The sequence below is a fragment of the Thamnophis sirtalis genome, unplaced genomic scaffold, assembly GCF_051295495.1.
Source record: "Thamnophis sirtalis isolate CommonGarterSnake01/CBP01778 unplaced genomic scaffold, rThaSir2_p1.2 scaffold_5, whole genome shotgun sequence".
In the NCBI taxonomy this organism is placed as follows: domain Eukaryota; kingdom Metazoa; phylum Chordata; class Lepidosauria; order Squamata; family Natricidae; genus Thamnophis; species Thamnophis sirtalis.
In genome coordinates, this window is record NW_028261385.1 from 51759662 (window position 1) to 51785727 (window position 26066).

At 34.6% G+C, this 26066-nt stretch overlaps 1 protein-coding gene across 2 annotated transcripts; it reads left to right on the top strand.

Annotated features, from left to right (window-relative positions):
• The first annotated feature begins 77 nt into the window (after positions 1 to 77).
• On the top strand, positions 78 to 24046 carry AP3S1 (adaptor related protein complex 3 subunit sigma 1). Of its 2 annotated transcripts, XM_014061434.2 has the most exons (7): positions 78 to 291; positions 2996 to 3087; positions 6293 to 6404; positions 11761 to 11832; positions 13465 to 13572; positions 17347 to 17388; positions 23512 to 23647. In XM_014061434.2, the coding sequence occupies exons 1-6, from the start codon at positions 223 to 225 to the stop codon at positions 17380 to 17382; spliced, it is 489 nt and encodes a 162-aa protein (XP_013916909.1). In that variant the 5' UTR covers positions 78 to 222; the 3' UTR covers positions 17383 to 17388; positions 23512 to 23647. The 2 variants fall into 2 exon arrangements, with proteins under 2 accessions (XP_013916909.1, XP_013916910.1); XM_014061435.2 differs by lacking the exon at positions 17347 to 17388 and having other exon boundaries at positions 95 to 291; positions 23512 to 24046.
• The last annotated feature ends 2020 nt before the right edge of the window (positions 24047 to 26066 follow it).

Sequence of the window (26066 nt, forward strand, 5' to 3'; positions counted from 1 at the left end):
GGCCGCCGTTAACCCGAGTTAGTCAAGTGACGTTCTCCTTCGGCCTGCAGCCCGTAGAACGGTTCTGTCTCTGACTCCGCCTTCGCTCGCTTCAGGCTTAGAGAAGGAGGGGACGGAGCGGAGCAGAGGAGGAGCTTCTGCCGTGTCGCGCGCCGCAGACTCGGTTACGCGAGCCCCCCTCCTCGCGCCTCAGTGGGGGGGTCGTCAACCGCCGCCCTCACCATGATTAAAGCGATCCTCATTTTCAACAACCATGGGAAGCCGCGCCTTTCCAAATTCTATCAGCGCTATGTGAGTGTCGGGAGGGGGGAGGCCGCCGTTGGATGGCTGAGGGGAAGGGGGCTGCGTTGGCACGACGACACACAGAAAACCATACATTAGCCAGCTTTTGTCTCCGCGGCGGGCGGGCGAGCGAGCCTACTTAGGCGGTGGGTTTATCATTCGGGACGAGCCCAAGAAACGGGTTGAATGGGCGCCGCCCACATCGCCTGAAGGCCCTGGTTGGGCTGGGAATGATTCGACGCCGCGACGAGGAAGTCAATGCGGGGCGGGCTGAAAAGTATCCCCTCAAAAGCCTTCGTCTTGCGGCGAGCGCCAGATTGAGGAACCCGATTCGGCTCTAGGAAGAAAGGATGGAAAGGAGGCTATTGGCTAAAATGTTTACGTGTGCAATAGTGTCTCCCCGCCCCCGAGTCGGATCCTTCATGGTTTCTTATCTAGTGGCTTCTTTATTTTATTTTATTTTATTTTATTTTATTTTATTTTATTTTATTTTATTTTATTTTATTTTATTTATTTATTTATTTATTTATTTATTTATTTATTTATTTATTTATTTATTTATTTATTTCGTCAAGCATGAATTAGATAACAGATATAAGTATAAACATGATTATGAATACATGAAATGAATACGAATACAAGGGAATATCATCAGGACAGGGACAGTAGGCACGCTTATGCACGCCCTTTACAGAGCTCTTAGGAATGGGTTGAGGTCGACAATAGACAGTTAAGTTTAGGGTTTGGGGAGGAAACCACAGTGTCAGATAGTGCATTCCAGGCATTGACCACTCTGTTACTGAAGTCGTATTTTCTGCAATCGAGTTTGGAACAGTTTACTATAGGTTTGTATCTGTTGTGTGCTCCTGTTGTTGTGGTTGAAGCTGGAGTATTCATTGACAGGTAGGACATTGTAGCAGATAATTGTATGTACTACGCGTCTTCTTATGGGCTCTTGCGTGAGAGGCGGAGAAGATAATGGTGGATCTCAGTTTGCACAGACTGCAATCTGCTAAATTAGAGCGGTTGTTTCTGACCAGCTGCTTAGAGCAGTGTACAAGTGCCCATATTCTCATAGGAAAGATAAAGGACACACCTGAATAGGGGCAAATCTGAAGGAGGTTCAAGAAAGGTAAAAACCATTTGTTCATGCTTATAACTTTGCTTTACAAAGGAAAATTCAAAAAGCAAAGTCAAAAATAAAAGAAATCTATTTTTTTATGAAATAAATATATGACTGCTGTAGCAATCTGGTGTTTTCTAAACATTGGATTGCAGCTCCTGTTGTTTCCAGCTGGATTGCTAAGCAACTTTGCCCACATGCAGCTTCCAGCGTCTCACCATTGGCCAAATGGGCTGGGAATGATACAGGTTGTAATCTGATTGCAACAACTTTGAAGGGTTTTTTTTTTAGTGTAAGGTAGGAAACAGGAGAGCCTGGTTGGATGCAATGAACTTCTCATGTTGCCTGAAAACTAAAGGTTTTTTCAAGTTGATGATATACGATGCTTAACTTATATTATCCCAGCATTGGAATAATATAAGTTGATCCTGTGCACTGTTATAAATTAAAAAGTCGAGTGTTTAGCTTTCTGCTATTAGTACCTGATGGGAGAGAGAAAATAACAGCAAATATATGTTTACCAAAGAGAAATGCAAAACTTAAGAGTTGCTTATTTTCTGTTAAAATGAGGCTTTGCCGATATATGGAAAAATGTGATATTTTTCTATATGTAACCAACTGTGTAGGATGATATGTATGAATGTCTTATTATGTAAATATGACAGTTCTGATTAGCAGCATGGATATGCAATAAATCATGAATGTCTGTATGCTACTTCCTAAAGGAGTGGCTATATTTGAAAATATGTTTTTTGGGGGAATTAAGCACTAGCATGGTAACAGCAAAGTTTTGCATAGTAGATCTTTATTTTATATGCTAAACTTACACACTCTTGATTTTATCCAAATAAAATCTGGACTGTTTACGGAAAACATTTTTATTATAACATCTTTACTTATCCTGGTTAAAGTAGATATGCTACAAAAAGTGGCTATGTGGCCAGAATGTAAAAGATATGAAAAATATTTGTTATAGGGGTTTGATAGGGAATATTAAATAGATTGATCAGGAACTTGCCTTATTAGCTTAGATCTATTTCAAAGGATTTACCTAACATTGGAACAAATTTGGATATTCAAGGGAAAATCTGATTCACTAGATTTATAACATATAATTTTATATAATGTAAAAATAAAATATTACATTTGAACTTTCCTCCAAATGCTCAATACATCATACATTTTCATCTGGAGCAGCATTCTAAGCTATTTAAAGTCCCACAATGAGTCAGTGAACTTTTTGAGGGGTTTAACATAAGTCTGTTTGGGTCTGGTCTGACATAAACTGTGATAACACAACAGCTTTTCAGTTGCTATTTAAGCTTTTCCAAAGGCCTTTTTCAAGTGTGAATAACGCCTGGATTGAGTGTGCTTGATTCTTTTTTATTCCTGTCTGATTCTTGTCATCTTTTATTTTTGTCTTTTTCCTTTTTAAAGAAAATATTTTTATTTTTGAATACCTAGAGTCACTGGGAATAGGATGACTTACATTTTTAATAAATAACGTGGTTTTGGTATAAAAGTTGTGCTATACATGTGACAGAGAAATGCTTGTATTTGGAAACATCAACATGTTTCCTTTCTTTTCAGAGTGAAGATATACAGCAACAGATTATCAGAGAAACATTCCATTTAGTATCAAAACGTGATGAAAATGTTTGTAATTTCTTAGAAGGAGGCTTGTAAGTATGATCAAATTAGAAGCTAGAGTCAGTGCAGTATACATTGTGCTGAGTGTTGGTTTAAAGTAAAAACTTAAAGTGAAATAGAAAACTGTAATCTCTACCAAGTCTGATACTTTACCAAGCCTGTTCTGGAGATATATAGAGATTAAAAGATTGAGAGAGAGAAATATGGAACCTGTATAACTGGAAACATGGCATTTGGGTTCTTTCACACTCTTATGATACCACTAGCTGGAATCATAATTTGAACCTTAAATCACAGGGATTGACATAGTTGAATTCTTTCATTGAAAAACATGTAATTTTTTTGTTAGACCATTATTGTGTAATCTTAAATCCTCATTAGCACTCAGTTTGCAGATTGTTTCTCTTAGTCATTCTAGAATCTACATCTTCTCTAAGAACCTTCTAATTTTTTCATTTTTTATTGTGTGAACACAATATATTTATGAAGGGGAGACTTTGGTAAAATTTATCCTCACCGTGTTTCTATATCTACTATTGCGGAACATTTATTAAATATAAAAATAACAGTAATGTAAATATATAAATTGAGATTATCAATAATTTTTTATTAAATAAAATTTATGCAATCGTCCTGAACTGAAAATCTTTATCACTTTTTAAATAATATCCTTGTCATCAATGTTCCCTCTAATTTTTTTTCAGTGTGAGCGGAAAAGTATAGTGTTTGAGCGGCACAGTTTCATGCCTGAGCACCTAAGAGAGCCACAGTTTGAACTGCTGTCACGTCTGCTGGACATTTGCGCAACATACCAAGCGTCAAGCGCCGATTGCTAGCGAGGTTTCAGCCTGATGAATGCCAGGCATGAAAAGTGCCACTCAAAGACTATACTTTTCCGCTCACCCTGAAAAGAAAAAAAGGCTCTCTGCTCAGCTTTTAGATTGTTAGACTGGCTAGAGAGAGACATGGCACCAACAGGGTCCTGGGTCCTGGCATTTTGCAGGCAACCTGTCCTCTCACATTCCTTTGGAATGCAACCCATCACATGTGAATTAGATTTTGCCAATTATCCTATTAAAAGATAACGCTATTATTCTAAAATACGACTAACTCGATATTAAAAACTGTAAATATGTAATGCTGATAAATAATAGCAGTAATTGTTATTTAGTATGATTAAAATCAGTATTGATATATCAATATAATATCTATCGAAATTGACAATATACACTAAAATAACAATACAAATATATAATGTGGAATATAAATGTAATAAATATAATATATAAATGCAACATAAATGTAATAAAATAATTTATCATGAAACTCTCCCCCTTTAAAGTAGTAAGATCAATTAAATAGTCTAGCAAGTTTGGACAATATGCTATATATTATGTTACTTAAGAATATATATACCTCAGAATCAGATACAACATCCACATCATTTCCAACTGAGTCAATAAAATCATATGCCATGCCAAAACTATTTTAAATAAAGATATGAAATTAATCAAGTATTGCATTTATTTTTCAAAATGAATGTACAATTTTTTTATTATTTAAGTTTTGTACCCTATATTTTCTAACTAACGTTAACTTTAAAAAGATGTTACATCAGACTACAATACAAGTAATTAAATGAAGACTAAAATAAGTGTTTTGGCATATTGAGCTTTTTATATTTCTTTCTTATATTGCTTCCTTAGTTGAGAACTTGCTCCTCAGCTTACTTACGCATTAACTGTTTGTTGCTTTTATGGTTTATTCATTCACTGCTCCATCTTCAGTTTTTTTCACAGGGGGCAGGGCTTCCTCCCTCCCTCCCTTCCTTCCTTCCTTCCCTCCCTCCCTCCCTCCCTCCCTCCCTCCCTCCACTCCTTTGGCCACCAATTTTGATCCAATTCTCTCTCTCTCTCTCTCTCTCTCTCTCTCTCTCACACACACACACACACACACACACACACACACACACACACACATGTTCTTTGTGGGGGGGGTTAATTACTCCGCCTCACTGCGCAAAGTCGGCTAAGCATGTGTTCGGCCCCCACTTACGCCGAATCAAATCCGCGGCCGGCGGGACCAGGGGGTTGCATTTCAAAGCCGCCAGTCCTCTTGCTTCTTCTCCTTCACCGGCAAAGCTCCCGCAGTGAGCCTCTCCCTCCACGCGGAGCCCCTGAGCTGGCTCCCGCGTTATCCCTCCCCCTTCCTCCTCTGCCGTGCTTTTGAGGCCGCGGGAGCTAGTAGGAAAGCGGCGGAGGTGGAGGCGACGGCAGGGGTAACCCAGAGCCCAGCTGACTCCACCTCAGCTGGGCTCTGGGTTACCCCTGCCGCCACCTCCGCCGCTTTCCTACTAGATCCCGCGGCCTCAAAAGCACGGCAGAGGAGGAAGGGGGAGGGATAACGCGGGAGCCAGCTCAGGTGCTCCGCGTGGAAGGAGAGGCACCACTGCCATGGGCCGGGAAGCCAGCGGGAGCTTTGCTGATGAAGGAGAAGAAGCAAGAGGACTGGCAACTCATCAAAACAAGACTGGGGAGGTCCTTTGCGGGAGGCCAGTTCTAGCCGCCTGCAAAGGACTTCCTCACGTTTGCTTTGGTAAAAATCTCTGCGCGGCAGTTAGAAACTTCTGCGCGGGGATTTCTTTCCATGTCCGCGGCCGCGCACGCGCGCACCTTAGAGGGAACAGTGCTTGTCATTGAATAGCTGCCTTATGCACAACAACTTTTGAATATCATTGTTGATCGATTCTACATATATTTGCATCTTTTTATTCAATGAGATAGTAAGCTATAAGCTGCATGTGGTCTACTATTCCAGCTCTCAGTCTTAGGCCTCTAACATTTAACAGCAAACTATCAAATTGTGCCAGCACAATTTTTTTTCTACCTAAAACCAGGAACTAAGCAGTTAAGTTTAAAGTGAGGCATATTGCTTCTGTTTCACTTAACACCCCCCCCCCCCAGGTATAGTAACTGTTTCTCCCATGTGTTTAAGATAATGTATTTCTAAAAAACTTGCAATCCCTGGCTGCAAAGACCGTCAATCCCATTGTTAAACCTGCTTTAGAAGATCTATTTACTGGTATGTAAATATTTTGAATGTTTATGTGTTGCCTTTGACACCCTTCTTTCTTATTTTTTTTTGCCACAATTATGCGTCATGTTTTTCTTTGTTTAGCTACCAACCAAAACCATTGGAATGTTGTTAATTGCTCTTTGACGTTGTATTCTGCTTTAGATTAATAGGTGGATCTGACAACAAATTGATATATCGCCATTATGCTACATTGTACTTTGTTTTCTGCGTTGATTCTTCTGAAAGTGAACTTGGGATTCTAGATCTAATACAAGTAAGTCATCTACGAGAGGGTCACAATATTGTATTCTGTTGCTTGTTCTTTGTTTGTTTTTTACTTGATAATAAAGATTAGAAATTCTGAGAAGTACTATTTTGCTAAAATAATATAATTGGATAACAATTAAACTGATCTCTTACTCATTGATTTTACATTCTCAAATATCTCAATATTTTTATTTGAATATTTTCTCAGTGTTAAATATTAGTGCAAGTATCAGAAAATAACGACAGTTGCAACACCCTAATGCAAAGGTTAAGGAGTTGATGTAAACTTTAAAACATTATTTGGAATGTGGTAAAAAAACCTCTTGGTGAGGCTTCTTTGTGATTGGAAAATTACATAATATGAATAAGGGAGATAATTTTAAGTTTGTGAAAGATTACAGGTAGTCCTCGATTTACAACCACAACTGAGCCCAAACTTTTTGTTGCCAAGCAAGACAGTTAAGTCAATTTTACCCCATTTTATGATCTTTCTTGCCACAATTCTTAAGTGAATTACTACAGTTGTTAACATAACATGAATTAAATGAATCTGACTTCCCAGTTGACTTTGCTTGTCAGATGGTCACAGAAGGTGATCATGTGACATTGGGAAATTGCAACCCTTATAAATTACATGCCAGTTGGCAAGCATCTGAATCATGTGAAGTATTAGTACCACTTTATAAATCCTTAGTAAGATCACACCTGGAATACTACATCCAGTTTTGGTCACCCTGTTACAAAAAGATATTTGAGTCTTTGGAAAAAAGTGCAAAGAAAAGCAACTAAAATGATTAAGGGTTTGGAGATAAAAACATATGAAGAATGGTTGCAGGAATTTGATGTTGCTAGTCTAGAGAAAAGAAGAACTAGAGGTGACATGACAGCAGCATTCCAGTATTTGAGGGGCTGCTACAAAGAAGAGGGGGTCAATTTTCTCAAGCACCAGAAGGAAAGATAAGAAACAATGAATGGAAACTAATCAAGCAGAATAACAAACTAGAATTAAGGAGAAACTCTCTAATAGTGAGAATAAATTAACTAGTGGAATAGCTTGCCTTCAGAAGTTGTGGGTGCTTCATCACTGGAGGTTTTAAAGAAAAGTCTGGATAGCCACCTATCTGAAATGATATAGGGTCTCTTGCTTGAGCAGGGGATTGGATTAGAAGACCTACAATGCCCCTTCCAGCTCTATTCTGATTGATCACATGGCTATGGGGATGCTGCAACAGTCCTGTGTGTGAAAAACGATCATAAGTAATTTTTTTCAGTGCCATTGTAACTTGGGTCACTAAACGAATGATTGTATGTTGACTATCTGTAGTTCTTCATTATTTCAAGATATATTGTGGTAAATAATCGTAATCCTTTGCTGTTGCAAAACAAAATTTACATTTTGTTTATTTCATTTGCCTACAAGTTCCCTATTCTCACATTAATATATTACTCAATAAAGGAGAAATATCTGGAGGAAGGTAATTAATGACAAAGCTGGAATTTTTGAAATATGATGTTGCAATTGAGACTTATTTGGAAATTGTACTGCTTTTTAAAATTGTTTTTGATCAAGTTTAAGGATTGTGAGTTTCTTGGCATAGCATAAGTAGAATATGGTTTCTGTTATGGTATTAGGAACAAGCTTATCCATAACTGATGAAATCCCTTTTGGGCTGCCTACATATAGAGATAATCCCATTCTTTGATTTATTGTGTGGCCACTAAGCATATTAAGTGCATTTTTGGGTGGTTAACGTAAAAATAGAAAAAAAATAAAACTATGAAAATTAAAGAACAACAATATAAAACAGCATAAGCAGAACACAAAACGTTTTCAAAAACCTAGAACATTGTTCCAGGTCTTACCCCACATACTAAACCAGTTCTTTATAACTTGTTATATAAACTTGTTAACTGTTGGTTTCATAATAAAGCAGTAGAGGGAGCTAGGTGCTAACTTACCATTAGAGGCTAATTTTACTTATTTTTCTGATTGTGATGATTTGAAAATGAATGGCCCTTTATTCACTGACAAACAACAAAGTATATTTGTAGTGGCTTCCATTCATCTTTGCAGTTGAAAACATAAGTTTGCAGTTGTGTAGCTTTAATTTCCCTAATCTTGCTGCCTTAGCTTTCCATTAGTTTTTTGTGTGCACTGTTGTTGTTTTTAAAATGCTGCCTACATACTACATTGTGATTTGTAGAATTAGAGTTGTTAACATCACTACCAGAAAACAGTTGTGTAGACACCTGAATAGTCTTATTTTATCCTATTTCAATAGTACTTTTAGGGTTACATAATGGCTCTTAGTATAACTTTTCTCTTTAGCTAAAATACTTTAGCTTAGAATGTTTGTAATGTACCCACGCATTATAATTTGATGTGTTTTATTCCAAATCTGCTCCTTGCACCAGAAAGCAGCAACTCAAATCCACAACACTGGAAGAATTAATTCTTACATGGTCGAGGGATTTTTTAAAATTAGATCTGGTTGTTATTATAACAAGAGACAAGTGGAGTCTATGCCTCCTGCCTCAAAAAGCTCATGTAACTCATTGCATAAGGTGGATAGGAGAAAGAGGTACAAACATGATACTGAGCCCACAATATACAAAACTTGTCAATATACAGCAGCTGAAGGATTTTTGTGTGTCTTTTGTGGCATTTCCATTCAATCCTGTTGGAGAAAACGTGACATGCACAGCTGTTCTAAGACCATCACAAAATACATGTTCCCAGAAATGTCTTTTGCAAATGCACAGAGATACTCAAAAGATCTCAGGAGGACATCAAAACAACTGCATTGAACCTTCAAATATCTGCCTTGAAATAGCTTCAAGCAGTAGATCCAGAGCCAAGTATTTCCTCAAATGATTTTTATTGTTCTAAATTTTTGGGAAAACAGACCCATGCAGCAATTTTGTTGCTGCTATTTGAGTTTAACAAGCAACATAAAGCAGGATATTATTACATCAATTTAGAGATTTATGCCAGTGTGATAGTTATATTTCTCAGATTTCTAATTTAAAGAGCTACCATACACTCAAATTAAAATTGTAATATGTTGTGCATATTGCCAATAGGATACTTTTTTCTGGTACTTAACAAACAGGTGTCTTTACAAACAGTGGAAACCTGACTGTACAGTTTGATAAACGAAGTTTGTACATGACAACAACCCCCCCCCCTTCCCGTACACACAATTCTGAATTTGTTTTCCCTGGCAAATTCTGGCAAAAATTTTTTGTCTCATTGAGGGATTGAGAAGTGTCAATCATGGTCAAGATGTCAGTTACAAACCCAAAATTCCTGGCCAAGTCTGAAGTCTTTGACAAACAAGCTGCCCTTGACATTGTACTTCTAATTCTCTGACAAGGATTTAACTGAAGAAATCATAACAACAGACAATGAACATTGTAAACTGTTTTTTTAAATTTTGATTGATGAATAAGCTGTTTTATCATGAAATTGAGATAAAATTAACGTGTTTCCAATCATCTAGTACTACAAAACAGAATTTGCAAACCTTCATTTCTGTTTTAGATTGCATAAGAAAACTATGGCTATTCCCAAACTATAGTTAAACTAAACACGCCCAAACTGTCTAGCATATATATGTAATACATAAAGAGGAATTCAGAAATGTAATGTATATTGTACATCTTGTAGATTAGAAATGTGTGTTTGACTTTGCTACATGATACAGAATGGAGAAATGGAGTGATAGTATTTCTTTATAATGGAGAAATACTTGAATTAAAATTATAATTGCTTCGTACATGTCTGAATGGCAAACTCCCATCTGTACTGCAACCAGAATGCTATTTTTCCCTAACAAGAACAAAGTAGTTTCTTTTTAGGTTGGTGGCACTAAAAGTGAATGAAACCCAGAGACTTTCTTCAAAATAAAAATATGCTTGAAACTAGCATTTTGCAGCATGTTAGCTGCTACATTTTTAACTTGGAGGAATATTCAAAATTGGTCTTGTTGGTTGGTGAATGCTGAAGGAAGAAGGATCACTAAGCGCATTGGCAACCATAAGCCCCTTTATGTAAACAAAGGGAATAGCCTTGCTTCAAAACAAAATATGATTTCAATTCTAAACAAACTCCACTCCTAAACAGATGAGTCTAATTTATGTGATACCTAAAATAATGTCCACCATATTTTGCTGGGAAAGTTTCCAGTCCAGTTTTATGCTTACAGTTATAAGAGTTTCTAAGCATATTTAGAAATACTTGCTATCATAGGCTGTTACTGATTTTCTAGCCATATTGATAATTAAATAGGATAATTCTAGGCTCACTGAAAAAGCAACAAATCTAATACAATAAGATAAGAAATACACAGATGAAAAACCAGCAAGCAAAGAACAGCTGGTGTTATCCTTGGTCAAATTGGGAATGAAATTTAGAGCAAACATCTGTGGAGGTTTCTTTTTTAGAATATATGTATATATTCTGATACTATACATTCAATATATGCCATACTTTTAACAATGGCCTTTTGGTACAAATTATGTTTCTATGTTTATAAAAATAAACCATAGCTTTTGTCGGATGTTTATAACAGTAAGTTATTGGTCCTAGATTGCAGCAATATAAGGATGCTAATCATCTACTACAAAATTACCCTCTATAGATTAGTAGGCTAATTCCTACATTTGAGATTAATGCAATGTTCAAGTAGTAGACTAAAAATGATCTTTTCAACAGTAATTTAGCTCTCCTGCATTGTCAAAATAGGAATTAGCATGAAATATAGGAGCTTATGTTTCTATGTAAGTGCTAGACGATTATGTTAATGAAATTTGATCTCTTTACCGGTAATCCTTGCTTAATGACCATTCATGCAGCAACTGTTCTAACAGTGCTGAATAGGAGGGCTTATGACCAATCCTTGAAGTTGTGGCTGTCATAGCATCGACTATCGGTCGCAATTCTTGGCAACTTGTATACAATTATGACAGTTACAATGTCTCACAGTCACATGATTGCTGTTTACAAGCTTTACCACAGGCTTCTGACAAGCAAAATCAACGGGGAAGCCAGCAGGGAGTTGCAAATGAGGGTCACATGATGTCATGCTTAACCGTTACCAGGACTGTCATAAATTGGTGTGGTCGTGATTTTTTTTCAGTTTACAACCATGTAGCTTAGCAACAAAACTGCCAGTCTGAATTGCAGTTGGAAGCAAGGACTACCTGTAACGTTTCTGAGATCTTCCAAGGGACAAGGCTTATAGATATATTTGACTTGCTGAATTCTTTATAGTAAACAGTACTTGGTTTCCACGTTTGTTCATAATGTTGAGATTGAGTTGCTATTCATATTTGACCCTTTGTTTTTTTTTCCTTTACAGGTTTTTGTAGAAACTTTAGACAAGTGTTTTGAGAATGTCTGTGAACTGGATTTAATTTTCCATGTGGATAAGGTACGTGGTGAGATGTTGTAATGTAAAGTCATGATATTCTGACAGGAAACATTTGTTTCTGCCAGATGTTTTTGCTTCTGTCAGATACCTTTTTTGCCCAAATTTCAATTATAGGTAAGGTAGTAATTTTTAGTTAAAAAAATAATGTCACAACTAACATTTGTGGCATTCTAAGCTTATCTGTAGAATAAACAAGTATATTACCTGCAGTACATTCTAATTATTAATGGAATCCTTGCATGCTTTATTTGAAATCAGCCTCTTGAATATTGTGTTCTAAGTTAAAGATTCAGAAAACTTTGCTGTAAATAAACTAAAAACAATGATTGTTCTTCCACATACAGTACTATGTTTGGAATAGTATGCTGCTATCTCTGTTTTCAACTAATTAGAATGTTGTGGTAAAGGCAGGAATGAAGAATACCTAATTTTCCTTTTATATTGAAATTTCTGCAGTCAGCTATAATTTAACTGTCCAAGTGGGATATACCATTTAGATAACTAAAACTCCATAGCTTTCCTGCAGACCTTTTCTGTTAATTCAGCACAGGCTTTCATAACCTTTGTACTCTTCCAATATGTGTATTTTAATCCCAAGAATTTTTAGCAGTGCTTTGATTGTTGGGGAGTTCTGGGAAGTCCTCATGTCAAAAAGTCACCTAGGTTGGGACAGATTGGTTTAGTCATCCAGGGTGAAATAGTGGTATTCTGGTGTCAACTTGTATCTGCTTGTGAGAGCTGATTGTTAAATTTTCAGGAATTTTGTGAGTTGCTTGAGAGCTGATCTGTGACATCTAGTGCATCCATCAGGTGTTTGGTGACACCATGGCAGTGACAGTGGAGCTGGCAGAGCCATTTCTAACACATTTAACATTATACTCCTAGGTGTCATCCCTGCCTTCTTTCATGAATAACTTTTATCAAGGCAAACATATTTTCAGTATTATCTTAATAACTCTGTGATATAACTGAGGCAATGCATTATTCATAAAAAGAAAACTTTAAAAGCAGATCAAGTCAAAATAAAGTGATAAATTGGTCAATATACCAAGACAGTGGTTTCAAACTATATAATTTTATGTACCATATATAAATGTTCTTTGAATTGCATCAAATTATTTTAAAATGTTTGTTTCAGTATCCTTGGTTTTATTTTGCCTGTAATGGTCAACTGTTTGACACATGGTATGAAAACTTGATAAACCTGAATATATATTTTTTAATTTTTAATTTTAGTTCATATAGCAATCAAAAGTTTAGATTTCAACAAAATTCTTTTCATTAGATTTATATTCCATTTTTCTTCTAGGAATTCAAAGAGGTATGTATACTACTTCCCTGTTCTCCCTACCACTCACATGAGTAATCAATGAGGTAGATTAGGTTGATTTCAAACAGGTGTACCAAAGTCATCCAATGATTTTTCATAGCAGAGTTTGGACATGAATCTGAATATTCTTGGTGATACACAGCATTTGTACTTCAGATGAAAGGAACATATTTTATTTATTACAAATGTTATATTAGAAAAGTTGATTTATGTTAAGATAAGTATACTTTAGAAAAGCATAATAAAATACAACTGCATTAGTGATGGATTGATATAATCTGCGCAACCATTGTTCTTTTTAGGTTCATAATATCCTGGCTGAAATGGTGATGGGCGGAATGGTTTTGGAGACCAACATGAATGAAATAGTCACCCAAATTGATGCTCAAAATAAACTGGAAAAATCTGAGGTAAGAATAAAAGGTGGTAAAGCCAGTTGGAGCATGATCATACAGTTGCATGATCCAAAGCAGTTATCTACTTGTAAATACTTGGCTATTTTGATTGCTACAAATTAGCATTTAGAATGTGGCATGATAAAGCCTTTGTTGAGTGCTTAAATAGTTGAACTTTTCATTTTTCTTATATCAGATTCCCATTTGCATTTATTTATCTATAGAAATATTTCTGAGCTTCCTTCAGTCAAGGCTTCTTGCTCTTAAAGCTTGTTTAAAATGGCGATAACCATAATTAACGTATTAGTGTACTTGTGGATATATTTTTTGTAGTGTACCACATTTTTGTTGTGCTGTACACAATTGAATATTAATGTTTTTAGATACATTTAATTAAAAGAATAAATGAGAAGCTTGCATGTTATAAAACCCCAACCATTTTCTTTGTTTGGAAGTATGTTTTATTTAATCCTCAGATGATAGAAAGTGTGGCAAAGACCAGCCTAAAATATTTAAACTTCTGCTAAATTTTATCTTAGAGTAGTTCAGACCAGTGCTTTTCAAATTTGCCAATTTTAAGATCTGTGGACTTCAATTTCCACAATTCCCCAGCTAGCACTAATTGGGGAATTCTGGGAGTTGAAGCCTAAATCTTAAAGCCAAGTCTGAAAAAGCTTTGACAGGTCACTTTTGAAAGTGCCCATAATGTGTTCCCTGCATACCAGATAAGCCTTCAGAGAAAAAAATAATTGAGGAAACTTCATTAAATAGTATATTGGTAGCAAATAAAAATTTAGAGATGTTAATAAGATGAGCATGTGGCCCTAAAAAAATTGAACACACAATTAAGAACTTTTGCTAATCCTAAAATATGATAAGTTCATGTTATCATGGCATTACTTTTTCTTTTTTTTAAAAAGAGTAGTGTAATATATCTGGAGTTAAGTAAAAATGTTTGTTAAATAATCAACAAAACTACTGATTTTCTTTCCACAAAATGAGGATATCAAAACTATAAATAACATCATACATTTCTTATACCAAATTAAATGAAACATTAAATACATTTTCTATTCTTTTGCCTCTTAGTAACTTTATTTACTCTTTAGCAGCCTTGTGGAGAGAAGCTTTCCACCTGCCCCAGAACTATGTTCCTCTCCCTGCCCTCTCATGGCTATTTGCCTGCAAAAGAAAATCTGTCAAGATTGCAGATATCTTAGTTTCAGTAACAAAAAACACCTTTGGTTAAGGCTTTTTTTTCTAATTTGACCTAGTTTTATATCATATTTACCCAAAAGGAAGGAACTATAGGCAGCGATCTGCAAATAATCCAAGGGAATTGCTAGAACAGAGGCAGGAGATTGAAAAAAGCTGGTATCTACTCTTTTTGCCTCTCTTCAGAAAAATTTGGAGTTCATGAACGTTCTCCATCTGTAGTGCCAACTAATTGCTGTTGTCAAGGTCACCTTTAGGCAAGCTACTTTCTAATTGTGGACTTGGGACATTTTTATCCTCTCCTGAGTCTTGGTAAGGCAGGCATAATGGATGGTTTGAATTCTTCCTTCCTTTTATCTTGCTACAGCAACTAATCTCCAATGGAGGGCAACAAGAGGATTGGACAGCTAGCACACTTTCCCATATCTTGTACAAAAATGTGGGTGGTGGGGAGGAGGAGATAAATGACAAAATGAACATGATGGCATTATCATGCAAATGTTGCAACTTATGTACATGCCCTGACATCGATGATTGTACCATTTATCTGATGTCACCGCGTGTAAATCATGATTGTGGCATTATCACAGTTTGCTGTGGAGGCTACTAAAAAGAAATAGAACGCTACTGGATTTCATACCAATTAAAAAGATTCCTAAGTTTTCCTATTTGAGAGTAAATGTTATTGGTTAGAGTTTCACTCCTTACAGAACAAGCACACCCAAGCTTTGTGCTTGCTGAGCACAATGCAAAATATCAGTTGAGTTTTCTGTCAGTTGTGTTTTTCTTTCTTTCCTTGATTCAGCTACTTTCCAATGCTTCCTCTACATTCTGTTTTGTCTTTGCACTTTCTTCCATTTGCGTTTCTGCTACTTTATTTGCTATTTTTGCTAGAAAGAAAGAAGAGGTTGTGTTGTATGTTAGACAGAAGGCATATGCATATGTGTGCATATGCAGGTAATTATCAATTTTATATAGTGAAGGGGGAGAGAGAGAAAAAAAGCACATGCAAATATATATTATATGTAAATATTTAATGGGACAGTAGGGAGGTAGACAATCTCCAGGATTAATTTCAATTAGATTGACCAAGGATTGTCTTCCTTTTGGGTAAATGGAAACAGGTACATAAATATTGTGATATATAAATAGGTATACTGTATGTACAGTATTTTTATTCCTCTATAATTAAAATATATATCATACATGCTACATATAAAAAAGGTATTCCAACTGATAAAACTATTTTCAAGTAAATTATTTTGAAAATTCATAAAATCTCTATTCAACATTTGGTTGCATTTTTATCATTATTTTTATTTAAGCTATTTTCTAGCTAAAGAGCTTTGTAGCACTGACTGAGAAGCACAGAAATTTGCATACCTATGTTATGAGGTTATATGCTGGGGCAAAAAACTAATAAAGGCATAATAAAATTGGAAACAGATTGTCTAAATATATGGTAATTTCTTTGAGTGGTTCAAGAGATAAATGAACTCCTTAGTCTTTTTTGAAGTACAGTTTTAGTAAACTAAATATGTTCCTATTTATTAAATTATGTTTTAAGGGATTAACCTGTTCCTGAATTTTAAATAATGAAGTATTTCAGTGTAGTGGTCAGGTTAATCATAATTTCTGTTGCTTCACTGAATGATTGTTTTCTGTGTATGCAAATTAAATTTGACAGGTATTTAACAAAGTACTAATGGAATAGTACTTCACTACTTTCTATCAGTGCTTATTACAGAGCAAAATAAATCAATAATCAATGAAAAAAGGCAATATAATCGTTGAATGAATTAACGAAAGCCTTTAAAACCTCCTTTGTATTTACTTTGGAGAAGATATTGTTGTTTTCATGCCATCTCTTAATCCTAATCTTTGGCGTTACCCCTTCTGCTTGCACACCATGTGTGCATGTTACTGATTCCTTCCCCATCCCACAACTGCACTGTATACTATCCTGAAGTGTAAGTGGAATGACTTTTGGGGATCGTGTTGGGCCCTGATGCATGCACAAAATACCGCATGTGGGTCTTTGAAACTAAGTCATGACCCTATTATTTCCAGTTGATACTCAAATACCATTTTTTTCAAATACATTCAGTAGCAGTGTCAGTTTTGCTGCACTTTTAGGCAGCTGGGCTTCACTTCATAATCTAGCTAATAATCCTGGATAATTTTGTTCAAAAGGAGTGGCCTTGTTTTAAAATAAACAGGTAGACAACTGTTTACAAAGAAATGAAGGTCCTGCTTCCCCAACATATATGAACTGAAGTGGTAAAGCAGAAGTACCTTTTGCTTCTCTTAACAAGACAAGAGCAAATTTACTTGTCCATTTTTGATATCCTTTTAAATAAGCCAAATTAATAAAGCTTTAGGCTTGGTAAAAGGGAAAATTTGGGTTGAGTGTCAGGCACTATCAGTGACATGGAAGGTGTTCCCTGGAAGAATTGGTATTCTTGTGTTTTTCCTGTAGTCTTCAGCTGGGTGTGAATTTGGTCGTTTTAAGTCAGTCCTCATTTTTTCAAACCACCTGATCTTTTCTAGTTCTTTCCATTCTTCTCTTTACAGACCTTTATCTTTCAGTCTCCCAGACAGGACAGGTAGATACAGGTATTGCTAATTTTCAGAAAAAATGTGCTGCTTTAAAATAAGGGAAAGCAAAATGATGTCAAAGGCAATTGATAAATTAGGCCAGACTCAAAAATTATGTGTTGATAAACCCATATTAGTCTTCGTAGCCCACTTTTTGTGCTGGTTTCCTTCATCTTTTATTGCTGTAGTGTATTTAATAGATTGTCATTAATATATTCATATATTTTTACTTTTGTTTTCTTCTTTCATTAGTGTTTAGCTTTGGATTTTCTATCTTTAAAATGTAATTTTATTATTTGTACGCCCACATCAATAACAAATTTAATTTATTTGATATAGATATGGTGTTCCCAATTGTTTGGTTATAATCAGCTAGTCAGAAATCAGAATACTATCATGTCCACTCTATTATCCCATGCCTTTTGTTTCTTTCTAGCGTATCCAAGCATCTGTCTTAACCATAATTATATATTTTGTCTATAATTGGATTAATATCTGTTAGACAATATATGTTGTTTTTAAAAAAAATGAAGATGTGAAAATAAGATTTTAAGCTGATTTCAAATCCTGGATGAAAAGAAGTTTTTGCTACCCTTTACTAGACTGTAATTAATACCTTTGATCTAACACTTAAAACCAAGGCCAGCCATTAAAAACTGATGCGCTAGAAGGGAGAAATTGTTAGTCACCATCAATTCTTTAATATTTATTCAATGTTAGTCACCATCAATTCTTTAATATTTATTCAAAACTGTTGCCATTTCTAATCCTTACTGAGAATGCAGTAGTACAAACTCTGCACGTTAGTTTTTATATTGTAAAATTAATCAGTTGTTAGACATAAATTTTTGAAGAGTTGAATATAATAGATCAGAGGTGGGTTGCTAATTTTTTTACTACCAGCCCAAGTGCGCAGAAGCGTCTAGCCAGGTGGGCAGAGCCTCCGTCGCCGCTACTAGTTCAGCCAAACTGGCAGCAACCTACTTCTGTAATAGACCCCTTGTTCAAATGAAAGACACCTAAATTCATTCTATGAATGAACATCTTTTTTTTCCATTTTCCCTATCCCTACCACCATCCCCCCTTTTCCAGGGACTCCCCTTAATAGGAAAAATTTGTAGGGTTTTGCATTGGATTGTAATAAAACAAAATGTGGAGAATCATATTTTTCTAAAGCTAAAATTCTCAGTTTTCACAGTTAAGGTTGTTGATATTTTTTTCTCCCAAGTTTTAAAACTACACAGTAATGCTAGGGAGTTTATAGCAGGTAAAGGCTTTGAAGTGAATTTTGTATTTTTAAGCCATTACCAATAGCGTGACAAAATGCAATTAGCATCCTCCAAGCCAATCTCACTGTCTGCTCTTATGTAATGCTTCAATGCTGCGTTACAAGTGTACACAATTAGATAACTCCAGTACTAATTATATGTATCTAAAAGTTATCAGAGAACTTTTGTTAGTTATACAAATATAAATACTATTTAATAATGAATATTTTAAATTAGACATCCATTTTGAAAATCAAAATCTGGAGAAATTAAATACAAAAATAATTAAAAGAGAAAAACATTTTAGGGCTTTGAGAAATTATTGGCAATGTTGTGATTGGTTTAAGATTTACTATGGTTAGTTAATGTTCTGAGGAAGTTTTATGACATCTGCTAGCAAATGAGAGAATACTGAAATAAGAAAGCATTTAAAGCTCAGTCTATGCTACATGTCAGATATAATTTTAATCAATAGCATTTAAAATCCTAAAAGAGTATATTTGTTTGTATCATTCTTTGTAGATAATTGTTATACATCATTTAATAGCTAAACATTTCTATATAATTTTCTCCTATAATCATAAAAAATCACGTAACGTATCTATTTCCAGTTAAAGTTTGTATGCTTTACAATAACCCATGTTCATGCTAAAAGTGTCCAAAATTAAAATACAGTTTTAGATCCTCCCGATAAATAAAGTCTAGTTAAGAGCATTCCAAACAGTCCATTTTTAATTATATAAATATATTATTCAAGATAAGGGCTCTTTCTTTATTTTTATGCAATATTGCTCTTTTATTTTCTGCTTATATGCATTCTGTTTTTATTTTTGGGTCTGGCAATTTAAAAGGAGATAAATCAAATTTTTAAAAAAATTCATGTCCATCCATTACTATCGCTGTGATCCAAGTGCTTGAAATTTCTAAGAGTATGTGTAAGTCTTCTATCTGTTTGGCATTTTGATATACTTGCAGACTTCATTTTGTTTTTTCCTCTAATTCTGTTCATTTATTTAACCTCATGAGAAGAGAACATGATCATACTTTTATATTCTGTACTGCATCCTTCCATCTTATTCATAACCCTGCTGCTTTGAATCATACTTGTTCTGGGAAGAAGGGTTGATAGAAAACACAAACAGTTGTAATATCTTCTATAAAATATGTTGGAGGAATGAATTTAAAAAGTGCATATAAAAGGATCTACCTTTTATAACAAGCACAAACACAGGAGAGGTGGATCTATCCATTTATCTTGTAAAAAAAGCTTGAAATAGAGTTGTTACAATGTCATTTGGAGGATAATTATGATTTAAGCAAACAATAAAGCTAAGCACTTATGTGTCAATGTAATGTGCTGTATAAAAAATACAATATACAACTTCCATATTACTAAATAGTGTCCTGAAAAGAATCTAAAATATGCTTTGCATTGCTAGATGTCAATTTTTGTAATTAGAAAGACTATGACTTTCCCACTTGTGTTAGCTGGGTTAAATGTATTATTATCATCTTTGCCTTTTTAACATGTTAGAGTGCTCAGTCTGTAATTTGTGATTACAAGTATCACTGAAGGCAATCTGGTATAGGTTTGATTCAGACAAATGTCAGTGAAAGTTGGAGAGACAAGAGGTGACTTTCTCAGCCATCCTTTAACAAGCAACCCTTTAAGCTCTGAAAAGACACTCTTTTGAAGGCTGGGGGAATCTTGCTGTTTGATTGGGTTAGCGATCATGCTGATGATTGATTAGCTTAAAAAATGGAAGGATCTTGCCAAAAGTAAGAGGCTACTATCTGTGAATGTTTTCAAAGAACAGGAAAGGAAATCAGTCACCCCGTGTCCATGCCCTTACTGGGGATATTGTTATGGAATCAACCCTGTATCTTTCAGTGACCATTGAATTTTGAAGTACATATCAAACTTATTTGGTTATTTAAATTGAGATTACAAAGCAGCTGGGCAAATGTCGTTTGATTAGTTGTAATTTTAGCTGTATATTAATTCACACTGTATTTCTAATACCATGTGAGCATGCTGAAACATTTGTGCTCATTATGAGATCATGAGCAATACCTTACTAAGATTCAGATTGGTTTTTACTTATTGGGTAATTAGAATCATACAAATGTGCCATCAGCAACTTGTTTATGATATAATTTTTGAAACTCCATGGGATATTTTATAACTTTTCTAATACATGTAAGAAAATGACTAATTGATGCATTCAAGAACAACTGCTAAGATGAGGAATGCTGAATCCCTTTGTCAATTGCTGTAATTTTTTGTCTTTCTTTTTAGCTCTCAAAATAGAAGTTAGCTAGAAAGGGAGTCCGTAATCATAAACTGGGTGATGGTAGAAGATTGGATTTTTATTGGATTTTTATTTTTATTAAGATTGGATGTTAGATTCCTCATCTCTTTTACTTCTTTCCATATTAATTGGTTGGGTCCATGAAAAGAAATGCATATGTGGCACAATTGCCTATAGCTATGCATTACTGGTAGATTTTTTGCTTACTGTAATTATAACTCCAGAACAGTTCACTATGTCTTAGAAGTATGGTGTGATTTTTAGTTCGTACTTTAAATTGTGGTGGTGGATAAAAGGCAGCTGTCAGTTCAGTGAATTACAATTGAAGTGGTTTGCCCCATTTATAGTAATACATAGATACATATACTGAATTCTTGCCATGGAAATCCTATTAAACATTGTTTATCAACATCTTTAAATAGCTGACATGAATCCTAGTTCATACGAAGTATTTCTAAATATGCTTTATTTAAGTAGATGTAGATGTACACGTAAACTATTTTCCTTTCTTAAAGAAAGTATGTGCCAGAATGAGTGTAAACTATTTTCCTTAAAAAAAAATAAAAACAGTTCTCTGGTATTTGGAAACCCACCAAGAGAAACAAAATGTTTGAAGAATCATTATAAAACAATGTTATTTTGCACTGTCAAGGAATATCAAATTGTCTACCAACACTATAAAAAATGGGATGGATATTAAAGGGAAATATTTGTATGGTGTTGATACTGGTGAGCTTTTCTCTTGCTTGCAAAAATACAAGATTGGGACTTGGAAGTTCCAGCTGCTGAAAAAGCAGAGATTGCATTTTCTTGGGGAAAAAAGGCAATTATGTTTTCTACACAAGAATGTGTTAACCTCTATTTAAATGTATTACTCAATAATCCTTTTATGAATTTTGCGAATAATGTTATGATTAAATGTTCTTGACCAAATTGAACTTTTGGGGGTGAAAATTAATGGCAGCTAATGAAAAATTCTGAATTAATGCCCTAAATCCTAGGAATATTTATGTGAACTTGGTATCTCTTATGTTCACCCAAACATGGTTAACGTTATGATCAGTTAACATTCCATTTTTTTTCTTTATGAAAAGATGAATAGGATCTAAAATAAATTTAGATTACTTATATTTAAAGTAAGTGAATGCTATGAAATAAAATAATCAGATACATACATTGAAGTCACATGCAAGTGTGATATACAGACATTGTAAATTAAATGTTTTGTCAGGGAGCACTTTTTAAAAATGGTACTGAAATATAATAGCAAGTGTTAATCCCCAACAAAAAAACAGTAGTGCTTTCTTTTAGAAAGCCCTAACCAAAGCTGCTTTTGGGGGTCTAAGAAAGATTTTCTGTGTCCCAATGTCAAAGTTCCAGGCAAATATAGAAAGGCTTAATGTCATAGAAGACACGAATTGTGAGTACTTTACTACAGGGAATGTAATGTCTCAATATTAAAAATGCTTTCTAATTATTTCAATATCGTAAAAATACGATATTGGAAAGCTATTTGGAAACATATTTGGAAAGCTTTATTTATTATTTTGTTTTAGTAGGTATTCAATTTTGAAATGTTCTCATGCAAATACAAAACATTTGAGGAACTCTGATAACAGTATACAAGACAGCTTTATACATTGTTCACCCACTATTATTTTTATATTATCACTTACAGTAAAACAATGGCTTAAAGCTTAAGTATTAGGTGAAATAATGAAATAAATTTGAATTGAAATAACATCCTTCAAACTTAATTGTACTCTTATGTACAGAATATTTTTAAATTTTTTCCTGCATGGGAAAAAATGAGCTGAATTTTGATTGTGTTCTAGCAAGTTTTTGTTCAGGAATAATTTGATGTATATATCTGCAGTTTGGAAACCAAAGCACCAAGTGTGAGGGGAAGGGAATTTATTATATCATGGTTTAGCATTCATATTTCTAAACATATAATTAGAACAGATTTAGATCAAACTAGTGGTTTTTTGAACCCTGAAGCTAAACACCTAACAGGTTAAAATCCTGTGAAAAGTTTATTTTTGTATAATGTTGAGTATTTGATTAAAATCTAATGTTATAAGAAAACTCTTTTCTATTTGAAATGAAACAGATCCTGTAAGAATTAAGTAATTGTCAATTTACTATTGTATAGTAAATGTTAAGTGTCAATATTGTAGTAATTGCCAACTTTACCATTTGCAAGGATCGGAAAACTGGCCCAAGCTGTTTACTGTATATGGTGCAATACCTAGAAACAGTAAAAATCAAAGCTAGCATGAGCTTTAATGTTAATTAACCACAAACTGATTATTTTACAGACAACATGTTAATTTTTCATTGTTGCCATTGCACATATTAACCATATTTTAGATTTTGTGTGAACTGCTTCCACTTCCCCTTTCCAGATGAATATTTCAGAATTTTCCATTTCATTCCAATCCAAAATATCACCTGGTTTTTCTAATATTTAATATTTGTGTCTTTATGATTTTTTGTAATGCTTCACTGTAAATTGTAATGATTGCCATCTTAGTGGTATTTTTTTCTTCTGTATACAGGCTGGTTTAGCAGGAGCCCCAGCCCGGGCTGTGTCAGCTGTAAAGAATATGAATCTTCCTGAGATCCCAAGAAATATTAATATTGGTGACATCAGTATAAAAGTGCCAAACTTGCCCTCTTTTAAATAATTTGTGCACTCCAGGTAAAAAATGAAAAATTACTAGCTGCTCACAAATGTTTACCAAACCAATGTTTTGTTAATTGAATAAAAGATCAGCATACTCCATAGAAATCTTCTGTAGTAAAACTGTGAAATTGTGTTTTGCTTAATAAATTTAAAAGAAGTGGTTTTTTTGTGAATTCTAAATAATACTTCAATGTCCCTTTAAAGCATATCAAATCTAAAATATATAATTTTCTGGAAAAGAATTCAAAATATTTATTTTCTTTGTATAACCTCTTTTTGTATAGACTAAAATCTCTACTGTAACTAGTACAACAATCCTAATCATATTTCTTTGTCTGATGTGTTGCATGAAAACATTCAACTGTTGTATTTTCTCTTGCTTTTTGAATAAATTATCATGAACTGTATTGGAAATACTTCTTTAAAATCTAACAATTATTAATAGGTGTGATTTTGTCTTAACCAAAATGAAATTATATTTTTTGCTAAGTACAAGTTTTATATAAGATTCACCAGCATTCTCCATTGGGGACAGGCAGAATTGCAGCTCTTTCAACATAAATGTGTGTATTTCATATAACATTTTGCTTTAGATATGGAGAGCAGTAAAGAACTAGATCTTGGTAGTTATTATGCCTGTGGCTTCACTGTTTTCTTTTTCCACGTGTAGCTTAATTCTCTTCCTGCTCCATGATCTAATGTTTTCTGAATAAGAAGTTGAAGAAATCTAGATTAACTTTCAAATATCTGTTTTTCTTTTCAACATCCATATTCTCTCCAAAATGATTTTTCTCTTTTACTCTGTCTCTTCAGATTCTTCATACGCTCTCTGGCTTCATATGCTCTCTCTTTGCTTTTGTCAGGATTCATCCAGAAACATACTCCTTTTGAGCATGACTATGTGTTATGCTGCCCTTTGTATTCATACTTATCTTACTGGTAGACATTTCAGTTGTATTCTTGGCTTCTTTTATGATTGAATCTCAACATGTTGTTTACCAGTCTTTATATTTGCTAAAGAGTTTTAAAAAGTTGAATATCCTTGGTGATGAAGCCATCATTATGTCTATTCCAATAAATTAAAGACCAGATCAGGATTAATTTTAGCCAGTTACAGTGTGATAAAAAATCTGCAACTACAAATCTGAAAAATAGAACATCCTTCAAGGTAGGTTTTTTTTCCTCCTGTAGATTCTCATAATATCCAGGAGAAGCTGCAGCGGATAATGAGACTCAATTCTTTCCCTCATGTCCCATCAAAAATGTAACTTTAATTATTGATTTGATTTGTATTCTACCTTTCTGTTCTAATGAGTACTTAATTTGCCCAACCAAATATTTCTTAAAAATTGTCTCCCAAGCTGGTGAGCAACCATTTCTGTTGGAGGCCACTGTATTGTATTTCAGAGACCTCTAAAAAAACCTCTTATCATTCAGTGGAGTGGGATCTGAATGTCTCTGTTGGGATCTCTGCTTGGAGATCTTCCCAGATTACACTTTGTCTGGATATGTAAATTGCCTTATCACCTAGAAAGGAGGAAGGCCATTGGGTATGGCTAGAGCCTTGGAAGAGGCTGGGAAGCTACAGTTTTGGTATATAAATGTTTTGCGTTTGTGTGGCAGATGGTGATTAAGAAAGGATATCAGTGTTCTGACCTGAATGCAGGACCTGGGGGTGGGAATTGGTAAGAGAACAGGCAGGTTGTGATGGGTAGGGGTAGTTATGGTGAGAAACAGAAGGTAGGCCACTCTCAGAAATGGTGGGAATACTGTTTGAGAGTGATCTCAATATCCAGCCATCAATACTTACCACTGGTATCAGGTGACCAAATCCTTGGTGGTGTTGGGCTCTGGTTACTTCTTGTGAATACCAAGTCATTTTGCAATTGGCCCTGATTCTCTGATTGTCTATGAAGATTCTCAATCATCCAGGTCATGGTTGTCCCAAAGGTGCTTTTTGAAAGGCAACTGTCAGCAACCTTCCCAGCATGGTCAACTTCCTGTCCATTCTCCACAGCTATCCCCCTTTTCCTATTGCAGTGTGTTGAGTACCAAACAAACAAAATGCACTGAATACCAAATTTAATGAGTTTTGAAGCAGTCACATGCTGAAGTGCCATTGTAATCTGATAGGATCAGGTGATGAAAAGTAGGGATGTTAGACCATAACTTTTTATTGGTTACTAAAAGATAAAGGGAAACATTATGAAAAGAAGCGTATCTATGCAAGGGGGTTGAAGTTTAAACCATCTGGAAGGATTTAATCATGCCTCCTCCAAGAGATTCCTGTCTATTTTTTGTAAAACTCATGAGGCAAAAAGAAAAAAAAATATCCTTAGTAATGCATATTTTGTAATATACAAATTCCTTCTGCATTACTCATGTGGTGTATAGAAGAGGACACTGGATTTGGCACATGCTACTTTT

Bases quoted from the DNA above. Each gene is read 5' to 3' on its own strand.
- AP3S1 (XM_014061435.2), top strand. From the start codon at position 223: ATGATTAAAGCGATCCTCATTTTCAACAACCATGGGAAGCCGCGCCTT. The intron at 11,833-13,464 runs GTACGTGGTGAG...TGTTCTTTTTAG, and splicing joins TAATTTTCCATGTGGATAAG to GTTCATAATATCCTGGCTGA. The intron at 13,573-23,511 runs GTAAGAATAAAA...TTCTGTATACAG, and splicing joins ATAAACTGGAAAAATCTGAG to GCTGGTTTAGCAGGAGCCCC.